Source organism: Hevea brasiliensis, unplaced genomic scaffold (genome assembly GCF_030052815.1).
Source record: "Hevea brasiliensis isolate MT/VB/25A 57/8 unplaced genomic scaffold, ASM3005281v1 Scaf9, whole genome shotgun sequence".
Classification (NCBI taxonomy): domain Eukaryota; kingdom Viridiplantae; phylum Streptophyta; class Magnoliopsida; order Malpighiales; family Euphorbiaceae; genus Hevea; species Hevea brasiliensis.
The window spans coordinates 467,390-491,379 of record NW_026615310.1 but is presented as its reverse complement, the minus strand read 5'-3'; the positions used below and the strand labels follow the sequence as shown (position 1 = coordinate 491,379).

General features: G+C 38.7%; 1 protein-coding gene and 1 pseudogene across 1 annotated transcript; one reads left to right on the top strand and one right to left on the bottom strand.

The window, feature by feature from the left end:
* LOC110666598 (uncharacterized) overlaps nucleotides 1-17,485 on the bottom strand; it is a 39,623-nt pseudogene extending 22,138 nt beyond the window's left edge.
* Nucleotides 17,486-19,417: 1,932 nt separating this feature from the next.
* LOC131177807 (acetylajmalan esterase-like) lies at nucleotides 19,418-20,994 on the top strand. The gene is made up of 5 exons (XM_058142912.1): nucleotides 19,418-19,691; nucleotides 19,772-19,981; nucleotides 20,081-20,229; nucleotides 20,317-20,590; nucleotides 20,677-20,994. Exons 1-5 carry the CDS (start codon nucleotides 19,433-19,435, stop codon nucleotides 20,892-20,894), a joined length of 1,110 nt encoding a protein of 369 aa, XP_057998895.1. The 5' UTR covers nucleotides 19,418-19,432; the 3' UTR covers nucleotides 20,895-20,994.
* The last annotated feature ends 2,996 nt before the right edge of the window (nucleotides 20,995-23,990 follow it).

The window sequence follows — 23,990 nt, the reverse complement described above, 5'->3', positions numbered from 1 at the left end:
CACACCCGAGCCCACAATACCCACCACCTACAAATTACTAACCCAGACCTCCTCCTCCACCTACCCAACCCAGACCACCTCAAAATAATCCCAGACCACCAAGAAACCCTGATCCACCCCTTCCCCTCCCGCTCAGTGAAATATACCGATACCTCGTTGGTATAAACCAAATAGTACCAGTTCCCCTAGACCCAATTCAGCCACCATACCCCAGGTGGTATGATCCCACTGCCCGTTGTGAATATCATGGAGGGGCACAAGGGCATTCAACTGATAACTGCGGGGCACTCAGAGGAAGAGTGCACGCTTTGATTCGTAACGGGTGGTTGAAGATTGAGGGAAACGGTTCCCTCCCCAATGTTACCTCAAATCCATTGCCTAATCATAATACTGGCAATGGTGTAAACATGATAGGATCAGACGAGGAGAGGTCGACACCAGAGGTAGACGAGCTGATTCCTCACTTTGAGGAAATTTTTGCCATGGCGATGAGGGAAGGTTACCTTTGCCCTCGGGTATCGGGATTAGTAAAGGATATGGGATGTCCTTACCATGGGGGTGCAGCTGATCATGAGCTGCGAGATTGTGAGGTGTTCCGGCAAGAGGTACAGAACTTGCTGTCCCTCAAAGTTTTGAGATGCCAAAGGAGGTCAAAAGTGGAAGGCGAAGTAAATACCACCAGGTTTGGCCAAAATACCTCAACCCCCAATCCTAGACTAACTTTCTCTGTCCCCAATGCTCCAGTACCACCACCACCAGTAATAGTTATCCGAACCTCGCCTCAGCTCCCTGTCGCCAATACTCATGCTGTGCCTTGGAACTACAATTTCCAGGTCTTCACTCAAGAGGCATCCAGCAGTACTTCAACTCCTAACCTCGCCTATGCTTCATCCTCAGCACCTCCAAAATCGTGTTTCACCCCTCATGAGTATTTTAAAATAACTTATGCCGGACCTACCAGCAGTACTACTCCCCAACCTAATCCTCAGCCCATCACTGCCACAAGATCCTCCTTACCTGAGCAAGGAGTCGAGTTTATAACTCGGAGTGGGAGGTGTTACGGGAACGAAGAGAAAGAAAAGAAGAGAGGGAAAGTAAAAATGGGAGAGTTACAGAAAAGTATGGAAGAGGAGGTTGAGAAGACGGAGGAAATAGAACATGCCGGGCCTAGAGAAGAGGAGGAGCTACTGCTCCAAATAATGAAGCAGAGTGAGTATGATGTGGTGGAGCAGTTGAGAAAGACACCTGCCCGAATTTCACTGTTATCGTTAATTCTGAGCTCCGAGGTGCACCGTCAAGCCTTGCAAAAAATCTTGGATCAGGCCTTTGTAAACCTCGACATTACACCGGGGCAGTTTGAAAAGATAGTGGGACAAATCCAGGCATCCAGTTTTGTCACCTTTTCTGAAGAAGAGATAGATCCTGCAGGCTTGGCACACACTAAAGCCCTCCATGTAACAGTGAAATGCAAAGGTTGTATAGTGGCCAAGGTCCTTATTGATAACGGATCAGCCCTCAATGTACTGCCTAGTGCTACCTTGGCTAGGTTGCCAGTTGACCGATCAGATATAAGTCAGAGTACTATGGTGGTAAGGGCCTTTAATGATACAAGAAGAGAAGTCCTAGGGGACATTGATTTGCCCCTCCAAATTGGCGCATGCACCTTCAACGTCACATTTCAAGTGATGAACATTGAACCGGCCTACACTATGTTGCTGGGGAGGCCTTGGATCCATTCTGCGAATGCCGTTCCCTCGACTTTGCACCAGAAAATAAAGTATATCATGGACGGCAAAATCATCACTGTTAGAGGGGAAGAAGCCATTTTGGTCACCAAGCTACAATCACTTCCTTATGTGGAAGCGGCCGAGGAGTCGTTGGAAAGCTCTTTCCAGGCCCTCGAATTACAAGAAACTAGAAATGATGGAGCTATGGCTATGGTAGCCAAGATAATGTCAAAGAATGGGTATGAAGAGGGTAAAGGCCTAGGCGCCGCATTGCAAGGGATTGTCGAGCCAATACCGGCTATCCAGAAGATAGGCCGCTACGGTTTGGGTTATGAGGAAGATGCTCTCATGGATGGGCGATTCTGGATGAGAAATAGACTTCGGGACCAGAGATTTGATCAGAAACTTGGGAAAATGAAGATAGTCCCAAAAATCACAGAAGTCTTCACCAAGCCGGTTGTTGAAAATCTGGCAGACGTTGAAGAATCACCCGATGAACCATCCATCGATGTCATCCACTTGGATTTCTTGCATGAGGCTCTGGTCTCGTCAATGGCTGAGGGGCAGGAATTGGACAACTGGACAGCAGAGGACATCCCTGTACTCAATTTCGAGTAAAGTACTTTTGGTTATCTACACTTGATCATTTTGTCCATGGTGGCAAGTTTAACATTGTAAATGGATCTTTTTTTTATGTCATAAATGTTAACGAATTAATAGCGCATTTTATATCCAATTCTCTCTTTCTTTCCTTTTGAATTCCATCCTTATAATATATTCTATTTTTGTTCATTCAGGACCATTCATCAATTAACACCTAATAACTCAATAGACTCAGAAATTCCTCTGGTTAATTTTGAAATCCCCATAACTGCCATTACTTCAAGCGATTCTGAGGTGGAGCTCACGGAAGAAAGGGATGAAAGAGATGAATCTTCCCTAGTGCCTTGCGAGGACGAAACGTACACCATAAACTTAGGCACGGAAGAAGAGAAAAGGGAACTTAAGGTGGTGGAGAATGATGAATTGGGAGATATGATCAGTTTGCTCGAAGAATTCCTGGACGTGTTTTCCTGGAGCTATGACGACATGATTGGTTTGGACCCCTAAATAGTGACGCACAAAATTCCTCTAATTCCTGGGACAATCCCAGTAAAGCAGAAATTAAGAAGAATGAATCCTGACACGCTGCTCAAAGTTAGGGATGAGGTCAAGAAGCAGTATGATGCTGGGTTTCTGGAAGTTGTTAAATATCCCCAATGGGTAGCTAACGTAGTCTCGGTAATGAAGAAGGACGGGAGAGTCAGGGTGTGTGTTGATTACAGAGATCTCAATAAAGCAAGCTTGAAAGATGATTTCCCTCTCCCTCACATTGATGTGTTAGTTGACAATGCTGCGGGATTGGGCAGGTGTTCATGTATTGATGGGGCATCAGGGTACAATCAGATCCCAATGGACGAGGAAGACAAGGAGAAGACTGCTTTTATTACTCAATGGGGGGTATTTTGCTATCGGGTCATGCCTTTCGGGTTAAAGAATGCTGGTGCTACCTACCAGCGTGCAATGGTCACATTATTCCACGATATGATGCATAAAGAAGTGGAGGTGTACGTGGATGATATGATCATCAAATCCAGGGGAGAAGACAGCCATGTGCAGGTAATGAGGAAAGTATTCGAGAGACTCAGGAAATATCAGCTGAAATTAAACCCGGCCAAATGTATATTCGGAGCTAGATCTGGGAAATTGCTGGGATTCATAGTGAGTGAAAACGGAATAGAAGTTGATCCAGACAAAGTCCGAGCCATTTAAGAGATGCCATCCCCAAGAACAGAAAGGGAGGTGCGCAGTTTCCTGGGGAAGTTGAACTATATATCGAGATTTATTTCCAATCTCACCGCTAAGGCTGAACCTATTTTTAGACTACTCCGAAAGAACAACACCAATCAATGGGATTCAGTTTGTCAAGAGGCTTTTGAGAAAATCAAGCAGTACCTGTCAAACCCACCAATACTGGTTCCACCAGTGGCTGAAAGACCTCTAATTCTGTACATGGCGGTCCAACAAAGCTCAATGGGATGTGTTTTGGGGCAACATGATGATATCGGCCGAAAGGAGAGGGCTATCTATTACCTGAGCAAAAAGTTCAATGATTGTGAGTCAAGGTATTCTTTCCTAGAAAAAACTTGCTGCGGATTAGCCTGGACAGCAAATCGCCTCAAACACTACATGTTGAATCACAAGACATGGCTCATTTCCAGAATGGATCCTATCAAATATGTATTCAAAAGCCTATTCGTGCCAGGAAGGATAGCCAAGTGGCAGGTCATACTCTCCCAATATGACATTGTCTATATGACCCGGAAAGCGGTGAAAGGTAGCGTGATCGCCTATCTCCTAGCAGAAAATCCTATCCAGGATTATGAAGCTCTGGATTTTGAGTTCCCCGATGAGCATATTAACGAAGTAGACTGCGGAGAAGAAAAGCCAGCAGATGTATGGGAAATGTATTTTGACGGAGCTGTCAATTTGTCCGGTAATGGAATCGGAGCTGTATTGGTATCCCCAGATGGGAAGCACTTCCCGATAGCTATCAAGTTGAGGTTTGATTGTACCAACAATGTCGCAGAATATGAAGCTTGTGTAATGGGTCTACAAGCTGCTATCGAAATGAGAATCAGAAAGTTAGAGGTGTATGGAGACTCAGCTCTGATCATTTATCAAGTCAAAGGAGAATGGCAAACCAAGGATCCGAAGCTAATCCCATACCAGAAGTACTTACTGGAGCTGATTAAGAAATTCGAAGAAATCTCTTTCACTCACTTTGGTCGAGACAAGAATCAATTTGCAGATGCCTTAGCTACTCTGGCTGTTTTGGCTCAAATGGAAGAAGGGCAGACAACTCAAGTATTGAGGATTAAAGCAAGGGATGAGCCAGCTTATTGCTTCATGATTGAAGAAGAACCTGACGGTAAACCCTGGTATCATGACATCCTAGTCTACTGCAGAACCAGAGAATTCCCTTTGGGGGCAAGCAAAAGTGAAAAGAGGATGATTCGGAGATTAGCACTGGGATACTTCCCCAGTGTAGAGACCCTATACAAAAGAAGCTCCAATGGCGAATTGCTGAGATGTGTGGATGCAAAAGAGGCGAAGAAAATCCTTTTCGAGACTCATGAGGGAAATTGTGCAACCCATACCAATGGGCATATGATGGCTAAGCAAATCATGCGAAGAGGATATTTCTGGACTACCATGGAGAAAGATTGCGTCGAGTATTTTCGAAAGTGCCATAAGTGTCAGATCTACGCGGATCTGATAAATGTGCCACCTCACAAATTGTTCAACCTCGTCTCACCATGGCCTTTTGCAATGTGGGGCATCGATGTGATTGGTCCCATCAACCCTAAGGCATCTAATGGGCACAGATTCATCCTAGTAGCTATCGACTATTTCTCTAAATGGGTCGAAGCGACATCCTATGCTCACATTACACAGAACACATTCCTAAAATTCCTCAGAAATAATATCATTTGCCGGCACGGTCTCCCCAATGAAATCGTCACTGATAATGCCAAAAATTTGAACGGTCTGAAGATTCAGAAATTATGTGATCAATACAAGATCCAACATCTCAATTCCTCCCCATACCGTCCCCAGATGAATGGAGCGGTGGAAGCCGCGAACAAAAATCTCAAGAGGATAATCCAAAAAATGATGGTCACATATACGGATTGGCATGATATGCTTCCCTACGCTCTTCACGCATACCGGACTTCTGTAAGGACCTCAACTGGTGCAACTCCTTATTCGCTGGTTTATGGGATGGAGGCTGTATTACCTATTGAGGTTGAAATTCCTTCCCTGAGGATTCTGAAGCATGTCATGGGCAGTTATACCAGAGGAGAATGGCTAGGGCATTTGACAAAAGCGTTCGCCCACGCGAATTCCAACCTAGGGACCTAGTTCTGAAGAAAGTGTTACCAAATCAAAACGATCCCCGGGGCAAATGGTCACCAACCTACAAGGGACCCTATGTGGTTAAAAAGGCATTCTCTGGAGGAGCCTTGATCTTGACCCACATGGACGGTGAAGAATTTCCAAGACCTGTGAATGCTGACACTGTCAAGAGATACTATGCTTAAAAAAAAAGGGAGAGGAGTAGGGGTGAAAACCCGAAAGGGCGCCCCTAGCAAAATGTGTGAAAGAAGGCGAAAACCCCGAAGGGGCGCTTTCTGTAAAATGAGTGAGGAATGAAAACCCGAAAGGGCGTCCTGAAAGAGCGAGCCAAAAAAAAAATAAAAAATAAATAAAAAATAAAAAATCAAGATCTAGGGGTGAAAACTCGAAAGGGCATCCCAAGAACCAAAAAGGAGAAATAAGGAAAGGAGCATGAAACCGGGGAGGGAAATAAACTGTCATGAGGCTTCAGAGTACTGGAAATAATGGCAGTTAAGGGACTTCAAAGCTAACCACAAGGAATATGTGAGATCTATCCTTGTACTCTCTTTCTTTGAAACTCTGTCTTTGTTTCTTAAAACCATAATAAAGCCATACTTTATTCATTTTGCTTTTATCTTTCTCGTATACTCACTCTTTAATACTATCCTTCTTCAATCTCTTTATTTAATGCGCTATTAATCAGTTAAAATTTTTGCCATAAGATTAGGATTTGACAATTGATAACCTCACGTACTTTGCTATGAGATTTGCAGGGAAAGGCCTAAAAAAAAAAAAGAAAAAAAAAACTAGAGGTGAAAACCTGGAAGGGCGCTTCTAGTCAAATTGACGAAAGAAAAGTGAAAACCCGCAAGGGCGCTTTTCGCAAAAATAAGGAGAAAGTCAAGAACAGAAAAGAGGGCATCCGAAGAAAAGAAGCTCGTAGGTCCAGTCTTGCAACTCGTCCTCCAGTAATCATCGGCCTTCGGGATCCTGTTAAGTACACTTCATCGGGGAAGAATTTCTCGTGTCGGGGTTAGACTTGCTTTGTAAGTTGATTTTAATTTCTAGCAATTTAAATTTCCTGTTATCAACCTCTGGTTCCTTGATCTAAGTTGATTTTAATTTCTCGCAATTTAAATTTCCTATTATCAACCTCTGGTTCCTTGATCTAAGTTGATTTTAATTTTCCGCAATTTAAATTTCCTGTTATCAACCTCTGGTTCCTTGATCTAAGTTGATTTTAATTTCCTGCAATTTAAATTTCTAGTTATCAACCTCTGGTTCCTTGATCTAAGTTGATTTTAATTTCCTGCAATTTAAATTTCCTGTTATCAACCTCTGGTTCCTTGATCTAAGTTGATTTTAATTTCTCGCAATTTAAATTTCCTGTTATCAACCTCTGGTTCCTTGATCTAAGTTGATTTTAATTTCCTGCAATTTAAATTTCCTGTTATCAACCTCTGGTTCCTTGATCTAAGTTGATTTTAATTTCTCGCAATTTAAATTTCCTGTTATCAACCTCTGGTTCCTTGATCTAAGTTGCTAATTTCCCGCAATTTAAATTTCCTGTTATCAACCTCTAGTTCCTTGATCTAAGTTGATTTTAATTTCATGCATTTAAATTTCCTGTTATCAACCTCTGGTTCCTTGATCTAAGTTGATTTTAATTTCCCGCAATTTAAATTTCCTGTTATCAACCTCTGGTTCCTTGATCTAAGTTGATTTTAATTTCCCACAATTTAAATTTCCTGTTATCAACCTCTGGTTCCTTGATCTAAGTTGATTTTAATTTCCCGCAATTTAAATTTCCTGTTATCAACCTCTGGTTCCTTGATCTAAGTTGATTTTAATTTTCCGCAATTTAAATTTTCTATTATCAACCTCGGGTTCCTTGATCTAAGTTGATTTTAATTTCCCACAATTTAAATTTCCTGTTATCAACCTCTGGTTCCTTGATCTAAGTTGATTTTAATTTTCTAACCTAAGTAGGCTCTAATCGCCCAAAATATGGGTCTGAATCTTCACATAATTCCTACACGGAAAATTTTCTTTTTTTTCCTTTAATAGAAATTATGTAAAGAGGGGCAGCTGTCGACACCATATTTTGGCCGATCCCCAGAATCAATAAACTGGTCCCCAGCACTAAGTCTCCCTTTGCCAGTCAATTACATTTCCGATCTCTCCTTGCCAGTTAACCACATTTCCGATCTCTCTTCACAAAGAATTGAATCAATGCTAAGTCCTCATATCAGTTAAAGCCTTACCGGTCTCTCAAATCACTCACCGATCTCTCAAGCCAATTGTCAAATTTCCTGACCAGTCAACTACATTCCCAATCTCTCTTGTCAAACAAAATTGAACCAACACTAGATCTTTATGTCACCAGTTTTATTGCCGACCTCCCTTTTAAAAGTTTAGGAATAATCAAGTTAAGGTTCCACTCCGGTTTAATAATGATCCCGATCTTAAATGTTCAAGCCAAATTTCCAATTTTAATCAAGTCCGTTTAGCGTTGGTTCCCTGCCGATCTCATGCTCATTGTGTTTTCCGACCTCTTACACTTAGATTAATAATCACTTTTAGTTATTTTAATATGCTCAGACAATCAAGTGTTTAAATAATTTAGAGATTTTTTGATCACATTCATTCACTGGACAAAAAGAAGACTTCATTTCATATTAAAGTTTATACAAGTCATTCGGCTGGAGGATCACCCCCAGCCTGATCTACATTTTGCTCATTTTCTCTCTCACCCTCAGCCTCCTCCTCACTATCCTCACCCTCACCCTCGGGAGCCAGGTCTGCTATCCAGGAGAAGTCCTCCTCGGGGTAACGCTTCTTAAGTTCGGCCAAGAGATCCCTGTGAGCATTCACATAAGCACCGGCCACTCCTGTCACCATCTCTTCTTCTTTCGCCTTGAGCTCCTTAGTAAGGTGAGCGATGTGAGCAACTTCATCGGTCCGAAGTGCTTGAACTTCTTCCAGAACACGAGTTCGCTCGGCCAGAACATGAGACTGTTCGGCCAGCTTGTCCTCATAGAACTTCATCCGCCCCTCAAGTCGAGATATGTAATCCTGAGCGGATGAGAGTTGGGATCGGAGAGAAGACACCTCGTGACCCATCTTCTGGACTTCCTTACCCAGGCGATGAGCTTTCTCTCGAACAATGTGGTGGTTCACCAGGCACTCCACGTTCAGGCTCATGGATCGGGTCAGGATGTCATCAAGGTTGTCCGGGGACAGCCTATCCCGGTCCTCCCGAAGGCAGATGGTGGATCCCAATACCTTAGCAAAACCTGGGTTGTCCCGAACAGTCCGGATCTTCTCCAGCTAGTGGATCAAAACTTGAGCGCTTCGAGAAAGGGGCCTCACAGAAGGTTGAGAAGGACCCCCTTCTGTGCTCGGAGCAACTGAAGGAGGTGGAGGCGGCTCTTCTCGGTGAGGAGGGGATCGGACAGCTTCTACGATCGGCGGTCCCGAAGGTTGAGGCGGGCCTTCTTGTATTTCCCTGCTCATGCAGGTGTGCGCATTTCTCACCCGCTTCATCTCCCGTACCTTCCGGGAAATCTCTCTCTTTCATTTTCGGCTCTCCTTGGAGGCTTCGCCGCTAGCCATACCTGCACAAAAGAGAGGTCAATGAGATCGCTAAGGTCCAAAGATTTGAGATGTAGAAAATACCGATGCCGAGGTCAGAGAGCTGAAGCCCGCGATCTTTGCCGGTGATCAACTCCATTGTCCAGTGATGAAGTTCGGCAGTCACTGCATCCAAGCAAGAGAACTTCTCTCGGCTCGCCTGTTCTTTCAGCTCCATCACCATCAGGCCTTCCTCCCTATTCAACACGAGACGCTTCGGAATTAAGGGGCCTTGGTGTAGCCAGCTACGAGGGAAACCCTCAAAGCCGTTCGGAATTTTGCTCCTTAGAATGAAGAAGTGGTTCTTCCAATTTTTCAGGGAGGAGGGCAGATCGGTGAAGAGCCCGCAATGTGGCTTCGCCTGGAAAAACCAGTACTCGTCGTCCTTTCGACGAGTTAATCTATGCAGTTCGGCGAATACCTTAGGCGTAGGACGGAATCCCTTAGCTCGGCAGAGGCCTCGGAAGGCTACTAAGATCCGCCACGAGTTCGGGTGAACTTGGGCTATGCACACTTGGTAAAATTTTAAGACTTCCTTAAAGAAGTCGTCAAGAGGGAACCGCAGCCTGGCTTTCAACTGTTCTTCGTATACTATAATCATGTCATTCTCTTCGAAGAAATGATCGGCCCGGTGATCGCCGTGACACCGGATAAGTTCATATGAATCAGGCTCAATGTTGTACTCCTGGCTGAACGACTGCAGATCGGTTTCTTGAAGGACCGATGGCAGCTCGTCCATGGGGAGATTCTCTCTCCCTGAAGAAGGCGCATGCCTTGATGATGCCGCTTGCCCCCGAGCTGGAACGGAGACCCTAGGAGGTTCAGGTCGCGCGCTTGGCCCGACCACGAGAACTGAATGGAAGGAGGGCTCGTCGCTCTCTGACCTTCGGCGCCGCTCATTTTCAAAGGAAATAAAGAATTTAAACTAAAAGAAGGATCAAAACCCTTACCGGAGCTTGATCGGAGTCGGAAGAGCTTGAGAAAACGAGAGAATTTTGAAGTTGTTCGCGAGAGACTGAAAATGGCATAAGAGAGCAACTGGCTAACCCCACCCCTATTTATATTCGTCCGAGCATTTAATGCTCATGATGTTCCAGGCAATGCATCGGTTAGCGGGACTCGCCAGCTGTTCTGACACGTCTCACGAATATTCCAAAAATTCCATAAAGAGATCGGCTAACTAGAGATCGGCATATTAAGATAAATATTTTGAATTGCGGATCAGTTAAGGGTTGTTCAGTTAGGAACCAGATCGGATAAACACATCAGAGATCGGAAAATAATCAATAAGATGATAATTGACAAAATAAAATTTTTATTTCCAAAAGATCGGATTACATCATTTGGGCGATCTCTAGGGATCGGATTACATTAAAGGTCTAACTACATCATTTGGGCGATCTCTAGAGATCGGATTACATTGAAAGTAAAAATACATCATTTGGGCGATCTCTAGAGACCGGTGGAACATCCCATCTAAAGGCCTATGTCAAAGCCTAGTCTCGTGGCTGAGTCAAAAGATATGTTTGACCAGGAGACCGGCTGTTGACATCGGATAGATGTACAGCTCAGATGGGGTGACTATGACTCCCATGAAGATGAGAGACGCCATCATCGATGTTACCGCTCGAAACCGAGCCGCTGTCGGAACACCCAGTGCGGAGGGGAGCCAGATGAACGCCAAGGGGCAGTCACCGGTGTTAAGGGGAATATTAGCAGTCTTCTCGCCCGAAATCAGTTCGCCGTTTGTATCGGTCGGAAGATTCGAGGTCAATAAGATAGAGGTCCTCGATCCAGATCGGTAAGTTAGTCCGGTCCTCTCACGGTCATTAAGTGCAGTCATCATAATTTTCCGTTCACCGGGATCGTAAATTTTCAGTCGGGGAATAAAGTGGTCCATCGGAAAGGGATCAAAAGCCACAATCGTGGCCGGAACTACTACCGGAGCAGCTAGAACAGGAAAGTAAGAAGGAAGAGAGGAAAATCGAATAAGGAAAGTTTCTTCTGTCAGGGGTATATATAGGGGAAAATCAGGCATTTATTGCTAAGCAGAAAACGAAGCGGACGCTTCGGGAATCAAGGGGAATTAATGCTTTGACCGGACCGGGCCTGATTAAGGGAAGGATCGGAATGATAGAGATCGGAAGAGGGGAGACCGGTATGAAAGATCGAAAAAGGAGCGTGCTAAGAAGATCAGAAAAGAGGAGAGATCGGAAGGCAAAGAGAATAAGACAAATCCCAATAATCGTCGTCAGAATCAGAGCCGAGGTAGTTAAAGCGTTGCAGACGAAATCTCCACTGCACGCCTAAGAATCGCCCACAAATGCTGACAGGTGCCAGAGTATGTCATGACAGTCCTGTACATCCCAATCTCCACCGTTGATCTCACTTGCAAGGACGAGCCCAGAGCCTTTGGATCAAAAAAGAAGACGACAAGACCGGCACCTTTTATTCCTAGCCATCGGATCGCCCCAGACAAGAGAATTTGTGACCGTTAGATTAGAAGAGGAAAAGGACAAATATTCTGAGGGAGATCTCTGCCGTCCGTTCTGATTCTCTTTAATTCCTGAGCCTCAGATCATGTCCTTTGAAATCTTGACCCTCCATCTCCCTCAAAATAGATCTTGACCCTTCAGATGGAGCGCCCGATTCCTATAAATACCTGCATGAAAACTGTTCAAGGGAGGGACGAAAAATATTGAAGAGGTGGTAACTATAGTGGAAGAACTCTGAAAATTAATTTAGCTCGTTACTCTGCTATTGGAAAGACTTTGGAAACTAGTTTTCTGAAGTATTTTCTTGAAAAAGGGGATTTTTGAATACTAAAACTCCATTTTCAGGCCGTTCATTATCCTGTGACACTCTCGCTATCTATCTTTGTTATCTTTATTTTCACTCCATTTTAGCAAAGTATCCTTCATTTCAGGGTGAACTTTAGTCATCGGCCCATCAGTTCGTCGTCCTATCACGTTTGGTGATTTCTTAGCCGGTTCAATAGATTTGGCTCCCTACAGGTAAGTGTTTATATCGTAGCTTTATCGAGTGCTCTTTTATTTCACGTATTTCTCTTGCTTTTACGTTTATAATTTTCACCGAATTTACATTTCGCGAAGAAGGTTATTCCCGAGTTCATTTCTGTGTTGATCAGTTCGTTCTTTTATCATTCCTTGTTACCTCTAAATGCAAGAGTTTTAGCCCCGAGCTGCATGCAAATAGTTGGATAAACTGTAGGCAACTGTATCTTAAGCGCTTCTCTAAAATAATGAAAGGTCTGAACAATAAGTCAGGGAAATGGATAAGTTGAATTACTGGGCTAGTACAAAAGGCAATTGGGTAAAACGCCATAAGGCGGAACAAAACCGAATCTCAGTTAAATAAACAAAATAGATCGAGTATTGCCCGTCAAAAGGTATTGGCACGGCGATCACATAGGAGGTCTGTAAAGTTTGGTTTAATGTCCCCTGTCTAATTCCGAGGTGCCAAAGAGTTAAAAAGAACCTTCTTTCTGGTCCTCGGTATTTTCAAATGTCAAAACCCTTAACCTTAGGCTCCCACAATATGTAAGATTTTAAGAGGTCGGAAAAGTCCTTATTCGACTCCCATTCAAGTAAAAAGAGATCGGAGGAGAGTTCTTATCCGGTCTCAATTCAAAATTTTAATAAATATTTAACAGGGATCGGAGGAGAGTTCTTATCCGGTCTCAATTCAAAATTTTAATAAATACTTAATAGAGATCGGAGGAGAGTTCTTATCCGGTCTCAATTCAAAATTTTAATAAATATTTAACAGGGATCGGAGGAGAGTTCTTATCCGGTCTCAATTCAAAATTTTAATAGATACTTAATAGAGATCGGAGGAGAGTTCTTATCCGATTCTCCACCTAAAATTTTAACAAATAATTTAAAAGAGGGCGGAAGAGAGTTCTTATCCGATCCTCAAGCTTAAAAATTTTTAGCAAATATTAAAAGAGATTGGAGGAGAGTTCTTATCCAATTCCCAAAATCTAATTCTAATAAAATAACCCTCCAAACACAACTAACATACAACAGTAACTCACTAAGGTTGTCTCATTTACTTATGTATCTGGGAAATCCGAATTAGTGAAAAATCAAATATTCCTTTTGTCAAAAGGATTAATATTTCCATTCAAGCCCTCCTAACTAATTCATAAAGAACGCGAAGTTAAATCTACTTACCCTCATTGAGGGACGAGGTGGGGTGCCTAACACCTTCCCCACCCGTTTACGGACCCCGAACTTAGAATCTCTGTTTTGAAGTGGTTTCATTTTAATTTATTTTCCCAAATGGTTTTCTTTAATTTCCCTCAAAATTAAAGTGGCGACTCCTCACTCTTTCCCACTTCGGTGAGGGTTCGTTCAGGCGACCGCAAAACACGTTGCGATAATCCTTACATACATATACATAACACATTCACACACATTATACATCACTTAGAAATTGTACACATTGCATACAAATAGATTTCCTCCATTTAGTTAATGCATTGTTCATTTTTAGGAATCATGCATCATGCATTAAAATCTTTTACCTCATGCATCATGCATTAAAATCTTTTGCCAAATCCCTTGAGTTTTGAAAAGTTACCTATGAGAGTGATTTTACTTACCTTTAGTTGGGTTTGTGGATTGAAAGTTTCCTAAGAGGTGCAAGGTTTTGAAGTGTTTATCCCTTGCCTATATCTTCTTAGCCAAAAAGCCACCCAACTAGTCTTTTAGAGATTGGAGTGTTTAGAGGGAGTTATTGGATATAAGGTAGTCAAATGATGTCTCACCAATCCTAGAACAAATTTTCTAAACCTTTCAAGGCGAAATACCAGCTTGTACTTGAAAAGAGAGATGATTAGGCATTCTTTGATTTAAACCTTCTCATTTTAAACCTTTGGCCCTTTTTCCTAATTAAAATTGACCCTTGCAAACCCCTTTGAGCCTTTTTATCCCTAATTTTTCTTGAAATCCTTATTGCTACCTAGCCAATGAACCAAACACTCCAACCCTTTTCATGAGGATAATTGAATATTAGGTACACTTTATAAAAAATAAAATAAAAAAAAGAGAAAAAGAAAAAATACAATAAAAGGGAGAAGAAATGCTTGTCATCTTGTAAAAGTGCTAAGTATATGTACTTTTCATTATTGTCATTCAAATTGAAAGAAATCCACCCAAAGTATTAAAAGAAATGAGTTTGGGGGTGGCATTTTTTGGGACAATCATCAAAAGAAAATGCAAGGTACAAGTTTAAAGTATAAAAATGTCCCTCCATTTTTATGTGTTTTGTAAACTATGCTAGCACTTGACAATTCTCATTGTGTATTTCTCTCCTCCATATATATATATATATATATATATATATATATATATATAAATATAAAAGGAAAAAATATAATAAAATAAGAAGTGTACCTTATGTTGTCAAGATTGAAAATATTCTCATGCTTTGAATCCTTTTTACCCATTTTTCTTCTTAGCCTCATTTTGAACCCCATAGCCTCATTACATCCCTAAAAAGACCTTTGATCTCTTGATAGTACTTGCTACATTAGTGGAGATAGGAGTAGAGAATTTGCCTATGGGATTGGAAAATTATCCATTCATTCATTTAATTCCATCATTCTATATAGAGACACTTTGACTATTGATTGTTCTAGAATTCCTTTGAGCATGACTCTCTCTTTTGATTGGTTGGTTTGGGGATTTTGAATGATAATTGACTTGATGGCTAAGCGGTGAAAGCTTGGATAAGCATTAGATTCTTTGCATTTTGAAGGATGGGTATATGGATTGTTGGTATGGCTAAAGGTGTGTTAAGTTACTTTAATAGGTGATTTTCATAGCTCTTTGGATAAGGTACCCCTAAAAATTTTGCATCACATTTTAAAGTTTGCTTGAGGACAAGCAAAAGCTTGAGTTTGGGGGTATTTAATGCATACATTTTGCATAATCATTTAGGTCTAATTTCTTAGCCATTTTATTTGATTATTAGTCACTTTTAGCTAATTTCATTAGTTATTTAGTTAGTTTTTCATAATTGTCAATTTTGGATTAATTTGTAATTTTTACTTTGTTTTGTAGGAAAAATGGTATTTTTGAAGGACTGAAAAGAAATTTTGCCATTGAGGAGTGACTTCTACAGCCAAAGATGTCAAAAACAAGTTTTCAAGTTGAAATATGCATTGACAAAATTGCGCATAACTTGCCGCATAAGCTATGCAGATCCGCATGAGGAGAAGAAACACTGTTCCAACACTGTAGGAATTGTGCATAAGGAGAGTGCATAGCTTATGCAGATTCATGCCTCCCTTATGCAATCTCACGGAAATGTGCATAACCTATGCGCCAAGTCATGCAGTTTTGCATAAGTGAACCAGAAACAGCCGAAAACTGCATAAGGGACTGCATAACTTATGCAGTCCACTTATGCAGTCTCACAAAGGTTTCATTAATGAGCTGGCAGAAGATTCCCTTAGAAAATTCCTCCTAAAACACACCATTTTAGGGCTCCATGTCAGAAAATGCTATAAATAGTCCCATTTCCCATTTTAGAAGGGGAAGAAGCAAGGAGAGGAAAGAAAGGAAGAAGAGAAAAAGGAGCAGGAGCAGCTGAAGAGTCACATTCACCTTCCACACCATTTCCAACCAGATTTGGGGATTTCTTTCCTTTCTTACATTTTTCCTACATCTCTAGTGTTTAGTTTCTTGTTTCTTAGCTTAGATTAAAGCTTAATTTTCACATAAACTCAAAATTTCTTGTAAACATTATGGATAGTGAGTAGTTTTATTTTGATTCTGGAGTAAGGATTGTAATATTTGAGATATTTTGTGGATTTTGATTGGGTAATCCATATTTTGTGGTCTTAATGAGTTTTATTCATTTCTTGTGAGCTTAATGACATGCTTAGTGTAGGATCCCATTAAGTGATGTTCTTAATCCATGGTTGAGGCACCGAAAGGAGAAGGCCTTGTGATAGATAATCAAGGAATTGGACTTAATTAACTTAGATCTAGAAATAGACTAAGGATTAAGAGGATTCACAGATTAATTAAAGAACTTAATGGGTCTTAATTAACTCTAACTCCACGAAAGTAGGATTAGTTTGATTAAGGCACTCTTTGTCTCACTTGAAAGGGTATTCGAAGGATTTAAGAATTAATCTCCTTAAAACCATAAGTTTCACAAGATTGGATAACCAATTTAAAATCCCAAAATAGCTTGAATATGAAATCCCGAACTCCGGAATCGCCTTTTTATCATTGTTAATTTCTAATCGAATTTAATTACTTGCCATTTTGAATCTTGCCATATCTGAACTTGCTTATTTCAATTTGATGCAATTTTAGTTTAATTAATACATTGTTGGATAGATTATTAATTTTGCACATATAGATTTCATACTCCAATACCCATCAATTTATTGCTTTAATTTCAAAAATAGTTCAATTTAGTCAACTTTTTATATCAAAAATTCAATCATTAACACAACTACTCGTGGGAACGATATCTTTTCTATATTACTTGTACGACCCGTGCACTTGCGGTTGGACCACATCACTTCTCCTTCACGTTTGATCTCCCCTCCTCCATCTCTTCCCTCAAGACAGCCACCTCCTCCTCGCTACCATTTATCACAATCTTATCAGATTCCTCAAATTCCTTGTTGTAACAAACCAAGCAAGATGACGATTTCACCTCCTTCAATTTCTTAGCTCTCAAAGCATGGCCACAATTCTTCAAAGCAAAAAAAACTTATACTTCCCATTGAACTCCAGCCCAGTTTATCGGGCAATGAAACCTTGCATTATATGATTCCTCACCAGGAATTGGCTCTAGCTTGATATTTAAAATATCCTTTTAAACCCTTTATGTATCTGAACTCCTTGGGCAATTTTTAGCCTATTAAAGCCTCCACTAACGCCTCTTTGTTGAATAAATTACCAACGCAATCAATAACGCAACGCTGCGCCAGGGGGCTCGTTGGAGAGAGCGCAATTGAGCCATTTAGAAAGTCTCTGCTCGTTTGGATCAACCTTATCCGGCTTTTTGTCGGTGTACATGTTCAGATAGCAGTCGCGGGACTCGGCACCCGTAGCGCCGCCATCGCCAACCACCCAACTTTGGAATAAGCTCGAGTGCTCACTCAACTGCGGATTTTGCCGGCGCAACGGTTTATTTATTTTTTATTCAATACAAGTATATTCTTTAATTGAATAAATATATAGTTAATGTATGTAAATAAATTATTGTAAGATGGAGTGATATTTGTATAAATTATTTATCATCTTCTTCTAATATTTATTACTAAAATATCATAATATCCTATTTATATTAGGAGTGAGTAATTTGAATTTTATGTGTAATATTAATTTATATATTTTATAGCCATTATTTTTAATTTTTTAATATTAATTAAATTATAATTATTGTCACAAATTTTTTTATGATAAAAAGTTAATTATATGATTTTTATAATTATAGTGAAAAATAAAAAAATTACTTTAATTTATATAATTTGTAAATATGATATTCAATTTTTCTAGTATTAATTAAAATATAATTATTATTATAATTTTTTTTATTAAATGTCTCATATGTCTATTAGTATTTAGATGTCAATGCATATTATTAATTGATGTTGTAAATTGCTAGGAGAATGAGGGTAAAACGGACAAGTAAAAAAATTAATAAAGCGCCACCTATTAACTTTTTCTGTGAAATTTATTTCGATGACAACTTTATTATATGTGAATAATATGTAAAGAAAATCACGACACAAAAAAATAAATGGATGTATATGAGAATCAAAATATAACTAAACTGAATCAAGTCTTAATATTTTTTTTTAAACTAATTTTAATAAAATTAATATGTTTCAATTTGATTATTAATAAAAATAATATGTAAGTGAGGTGGATTTTATATTTTGAATTAATACATATTTTAAATATCAAGAATTTTATATAAATTGAAAATAAGTGAAAAAATAAATAATATGATATCAATAAAATAGAAATAAATAAATTTTTGTAAGATGAAGATAACCTTTAATGATATTTATGCAATCATCTTCTTCTAACATCTTGATTATTGAAATATCATTTAGTGGATTTGAGAAAAGATATTGATTATAAATTCTATATTTTGTTTGCATTAGGGAATGACTAATTTGATTTTTGATATGTGAAATTAGTTTATATAGTTTATAACTATGACTTTTAGTTTTTTTAATATTAATTAATTGTATTTATTGTATTAAATTTTTTTATAATAAAAAAATAATTACATAATTTTATAATTATAATAGAAAATAAAAAAATTACCTTGATTTATATAATTTATAAATATGATGTTTAATTTTTTTAGTACTAACTAAATTGTCTCTTTTTTTTTTTTATTAAATATCTCATGGGTCTATTAGTATCTACAAGTCAATGCATGCCCTCAATTGATGTTGAAAATTGTTAGCGGAATAGAGGTAAAATTGATAAATGGGAAAAAAAAAATCAAATAGAGCACTAATTGCACATTTTGGTAAAATTTATTTTATTACCAACTTTATTATATGTGAATAATATATAAAGAATAAGCATGTCATAAAACAATAAATTTATGTATATGAGAATCAAAATATGACTAAACTGAATCAAGTCAGAATTTTTTTTTTAACTGAATTTAATAAAATTGATATGTTTCAATTTGATTATTAATAAAAATATTATAAACTTCACTGTTTACGTATTGCTAGGAAGTATTGTAGTAGGTGGACACGAAATAGCGGTAAAATAACTTTCGAAAACCTAGTCCTAGTCCCAATATATAACTATATGTAATATATAAATTGAGAATAAAGAAGAAAAGCAACTTGATCGTAAATTTTAATCCTGCTATGCTTGGATTTCAAATCCAAGTAGGATAGAAGATCAGGCCAGGACCAAGTCTTATTTGATTTCAGATTTCCAACACCCGCCTGGACTTTGTATGCCTATAAATAGGCTGCTTGCGACAACCCCTGTAGACACTCCAAAGAGCTAAAGCTTTCAGCTCCAGACACACGATCGATCAATTGCTTTCATTCTAGTTTGCCAAACCCAACGTTAGAATTCTATACTCTGGAAACCATGGCTTCCTCCAAACTTACTTTCACCTTGTTTCTCTGCTCCTTCTTCGTTTATGTTATTCCGCTTGGATCTAATGCACATATTCTCAAGGCTTGTGAGTTTGAAGCCATATATAACCTTGGAGATTCAATATCTGACACCGGCAATTTGATCCAAGAGGACCCTGCTTCTGTGTTTTCTAGGTTTCCCTATGGCCAAAACTTGTATGTTAATCCTACAGGCAGATGCTCCAATGGCTTGCTCATTATTGATTTCATTGGTAAGAAATAAGTATTCTTTTAGGTTTCATAATCTGCCCTTGCATGTGTGTTTTAGCTAAATTGTATTTTTATTTTACAGCAAAATCAGCCGGTGTTCCACTCCTTAATGCATATTTGACAAATTCCACCAAGACACATGGAGTGAATTTTGCAGTTGCTGGATCTACTGCATTGCCGGTGGAAGTTCTTGCAGAAAAGGGAGTTATTTCCCCTGTAACCAATAGTTCTCTTACCGTACAACTAAACTGGATGCATACCCATTTCAATACAACCTGCCACAAGTCCAAAGGTCACCTTACATTATTTATATAATATACTCTCTGCTAACATAAATTTAACATATTTATAACTGTGCTTATTATTGTCTTATCCTTATTATATTTTACAGATTGTGTTGAGAAACATAGAAAATCTCTCTTCATGGTTGGGGAGATTGGAGGCAACGATTATAATTATGCTTTCTTTCAAGGCAAGACTATTGATGACTTGAAGACCATGGTACCCGATGTTGTTAAAGCCATCAAAGATGCTGTCGTGGTTAGTTAATTTTCTTGAGACATATGATAATTGATTTTTTTTTTGGTTATTTTTTTTTCTCAATTTTCTTATAATTTTTTTTTGTAGAGAGTCATTGGATTTGGTGCCACACGAATTATTGTCCCCGGAAATTTTCCAATTGGTTGCATGCCTATATACCTTACAGGATTTCACTCCAATGATTCCAACGCATATGATGAATTTCATTGCCTCAAAGAATTGAATAACTTTTCAATGTATCACAATGAACAACTCCAGCAAGCAATTAAAGAATTGCAAGAAGACCATTCAAATGTGACTATAGTATATGGAGATTACTACAATGCCTACAAGTGGATTTTGTGGAAAGCTGCATTCCTAGGTGAGTCTTCAAAATCTGTAAATGGTGGATTTAATAGACATAACACATAACTGAACTGACATCGTTCACTTTTTTGATATAAACAGGTTTTGATCCAAAATCATTACAAAAAGCTTGTTGTGGGAGTGGAGGTGATTATGACTTTAGTCTTGCTACCATGTGTGGAGCTCCTAATGTACCGGTTTGTCCAAAACCTGGAGAACGTATTAGTTGGGATGGAGTACATTCAACAGAAAAAGCCTATTTCTTCATGGCAGGATGGCTCATTCGTGACATTTTTCAAAAACTTCAATGTATTGTTTGATTTTTTCATAAAATTTGATATTAGTTATATTAGTGAATAGTATAGAGTATGCAATTTGACTTTTCTCTTTTAATTAATGGAATAAGATTTTAGTTATTGAAAATATTTTAAAATGCTTTGTTAATTAATATCAATTCTCATGTAGTTGTTGAATTCATATTTACTAGTGCCAGGTGCTAGAATGCAAAAAAAAAAATAACAACAGAAAATCCCACTGATAATCTTGAAATTCTTATTTATGAAGTAAAAAGAGGATATCCCCCATTCTGATAGAGCATCCTACCACAGTGACTGTCTACGTTTTGCCAGGGAGTGTTACCGGGTGGACTAGAAATAGCAGCAAAAACAAACGTTTAAAAACTCCAGCTCAAGGGCTTGAGGAATTCAATGCATTGCTTAATTATTTCATTAACATTAATTTTATTAGACTAATTTATATAGTGACAAGTGCTATAAACAATGATTTCGGTTCTAAAGTTGTGGCAAGGTTTCCTGTCCAAACAAGCTGCTGTAGCCCGTAGGCAATCAACATTCTCAAGAGAAGCTTTATGCCAATGCCATTCCTCCTGTGTAGTCTACATATTAATTAATCTCCAAGATTGCTGTATCACACTTTCTATTTTCCTCCGCTATCAAAATTTGAAATTGCCCTTCAAGGTTATGCATGGAATTCATAATTAGGCATCTATCACCATCAGTTGGAAAGGCTCAAAAATAATTTCAAAGCTTTTTGAAGCAAATATGCAAGAGTCTGAGTTCCATCATCACCACCACCACTAGCAAACCATGTGTGTGCATGCAGAGAAGAGTTATTTAAGAAAACAGTTCCTTTGGCCACAAAAGAACAGTAATCAACCACACACGAAACTGCAAAGTTTACCACCAGTACCAAAGTGAATGTTTATAAGTTCAATCTCTCTCGCCTATAATGTGAACCTCGATACTCGGTGGAATGATGGCATCTGCAACCCAAAACTGATGCGTCATGATTTGGACTGATAGGAGCACTTCAAAGTAAAGAACCAATAGGTGAGCAGAAGAAGATCCAATTGAGCAATCATAAAAAATAACAGTAAAAGTTAAAATTGAGAACCATATAATATGTCCATAACAATCTTTGCTAAGCCCCAAATATGCCTGATTAGTTGAAGTCAACCAGAACAAGCCAATCCTCTTCCCTGAATTTCCATGTCTCTTGTTCTCTCAGTTGGTATACAAGATGATCCTCGATCAATGGAGAAGCAAACCTAGGAAAGGTCAAGAATAGACAGCTAAGAAGTCTAAAACAAACATAGGAATAAACGATTATCTTACTTGTATAAACTACTGTCTCAAAAACCTCCAAAGCAAGATTTTTCCATGTTCTATGAGGGACATTAAAGCAGTTTTCTACTCTATATAAATGCTTCAGAAGACATACAAAGGTTTCAACGCATGCTTACACGCCTCTAAGAGGACCTAGTGAATAGAGGAAAAATGGCCATCAGAGCGGCAGACTTCATGCTATTCTGTGTCTTTGATGGTTGTTTATCAACGCGTGATATGGAGTTGATGCGAAGGCCATATCATCGCAACTGTAACTGTGCACTGCACGAGTTAAAAGGAGCATGCTACATGGGCTGTCCTCAACAGGAGAATATTTTGCTCCCCATGAAGCAGTCATGGAAAGATTGTTCTGTGTCCATAGCAGTTCCCAGTGACTCGACACCTAGCCAATGAGAGCCAAATAGGGCCTTGTCACATACAGAACTTTATTGAAGGCTTGATTCAATAAATTTATCTTTCCTTTTTTTTTTTCAATTTCTCTTTCCATTTGGCAATTCTCAATGCTGAAAGGTTTGTCGAGGAACAATGCACCAAATTCTTCAATATTCATCCGTATAAATTCTGCCGAGCAAGTGCTACCAGCAAGGAAATCTCCCAAGTATATAGACTTAATTTTCATTTTCATGTCTCTAATTTTGCCAGAGAAACATGAAACAATGAATTAATGAACAGAAAATTTAAAATATCGTATTGATTTATGCATGTGCCAGACCATGCATTCTGTGCAAAACTAAGTAGGCAGGAACACTCAATTCTCTCTCTGGTTTTTTTTTTTTTTGATGTGTCCCTACCGCAAGTGCACGGGTCGTACAAGTAATACAGAAAAGATATCGTTCCCACGAGGAGTTGTGTTAATGATTGAATTTTTGATATAAAAAGTTGACTAAATTGAACTATTTTTGAAATTAAAGCAATGAATTGATGGGTATTGGAGTATGAAATCTATATGTGCAAAATCAATAATCTATTCAATTATGTAATGATTTAACTAAATTTGCATCAAATTAAAATAAGCAAATTCAAATATGGCAATATTTAAAATGACAAGCAATTAAATTCAATTAAAAATTGACAATGATAAAAAGGCGATTATGGAGTTCGGGATTTCATATTCAAGCTATTTTGGGATTTTAAATTAGTTATCCAATCTTGTGAAACTTATGGGTTTTAAGGAGATTAATTCTTAAATCCTTTGAATTCCCTTTCGAGTGAGACAAAGAGTGCCTTAATCAATCAAACCTACTTTCGTGGAGTTAGAGTTAATTAAGACCCATTAAGTTCTTTAATTAATCTGTGAATCCTCTTAATCCTTAGTCTATTTCTAGATCTAAGTTAATTAAGTCCAATTCCTTGATTATCTATCACAAGGCCTTCTCCTTTCGGTGCCTCAACCATGGATTAAGAACATCACTTAATGGGATCCTACACTAAGCATGTCATTAAGCACACAAGAAATGAATAAAACTCATTAAGATCACAAAATATGGATTACCCAATCAAAATCCACAAAATGTCTCAAATATTACAACCCTTACTCCAGAATCAAAGTAAAACTACTCACTATCCATAATGTTTACAAGAAATTTTGAGTTTATGTGAAAATTAAGCTTTAATCTAAGCTAAGAAACAAGAAACTAAACACTAGAGATGTAGGAAAAATGTAAGAAATGAAAGAAATCTCCAAATCTGGTTGAAAATGGTGTGGAAAATGATTGTGACTCTTCAGCTGCTCCTGCTCCTTTTTCTCTCCTTCCTTTCCTTCCTCCCCCT

What these genes read in the sequence shown, in the direction of transcription:
- LOC131177807 (XM_058142912.1), top strand. Translation starts at nt 19,433, where the DNA reads ATGGCTTCCTCCAAACTTACTTTCACCTTGTTTCTCTGCTCCTTCTTC. An exon ending in AACCTGCCACAAGTCCAAAG is followed by an intron (nt 19,982 to 20,080) that starts GTCACCTTACAT and finishes TATATTTTACAG; the next exon opens with ATTGTGTTGAGAAACATAGA. An exon ending in CCATCAAAGATGCTGTCGTG is followed by an intron (nt 20,230 to 20,316) that starts GTTAGTTAATTT and finishes TTTTTTTTGTAG; the next exon opens with AGAGTCATTGGATTTGGTGC.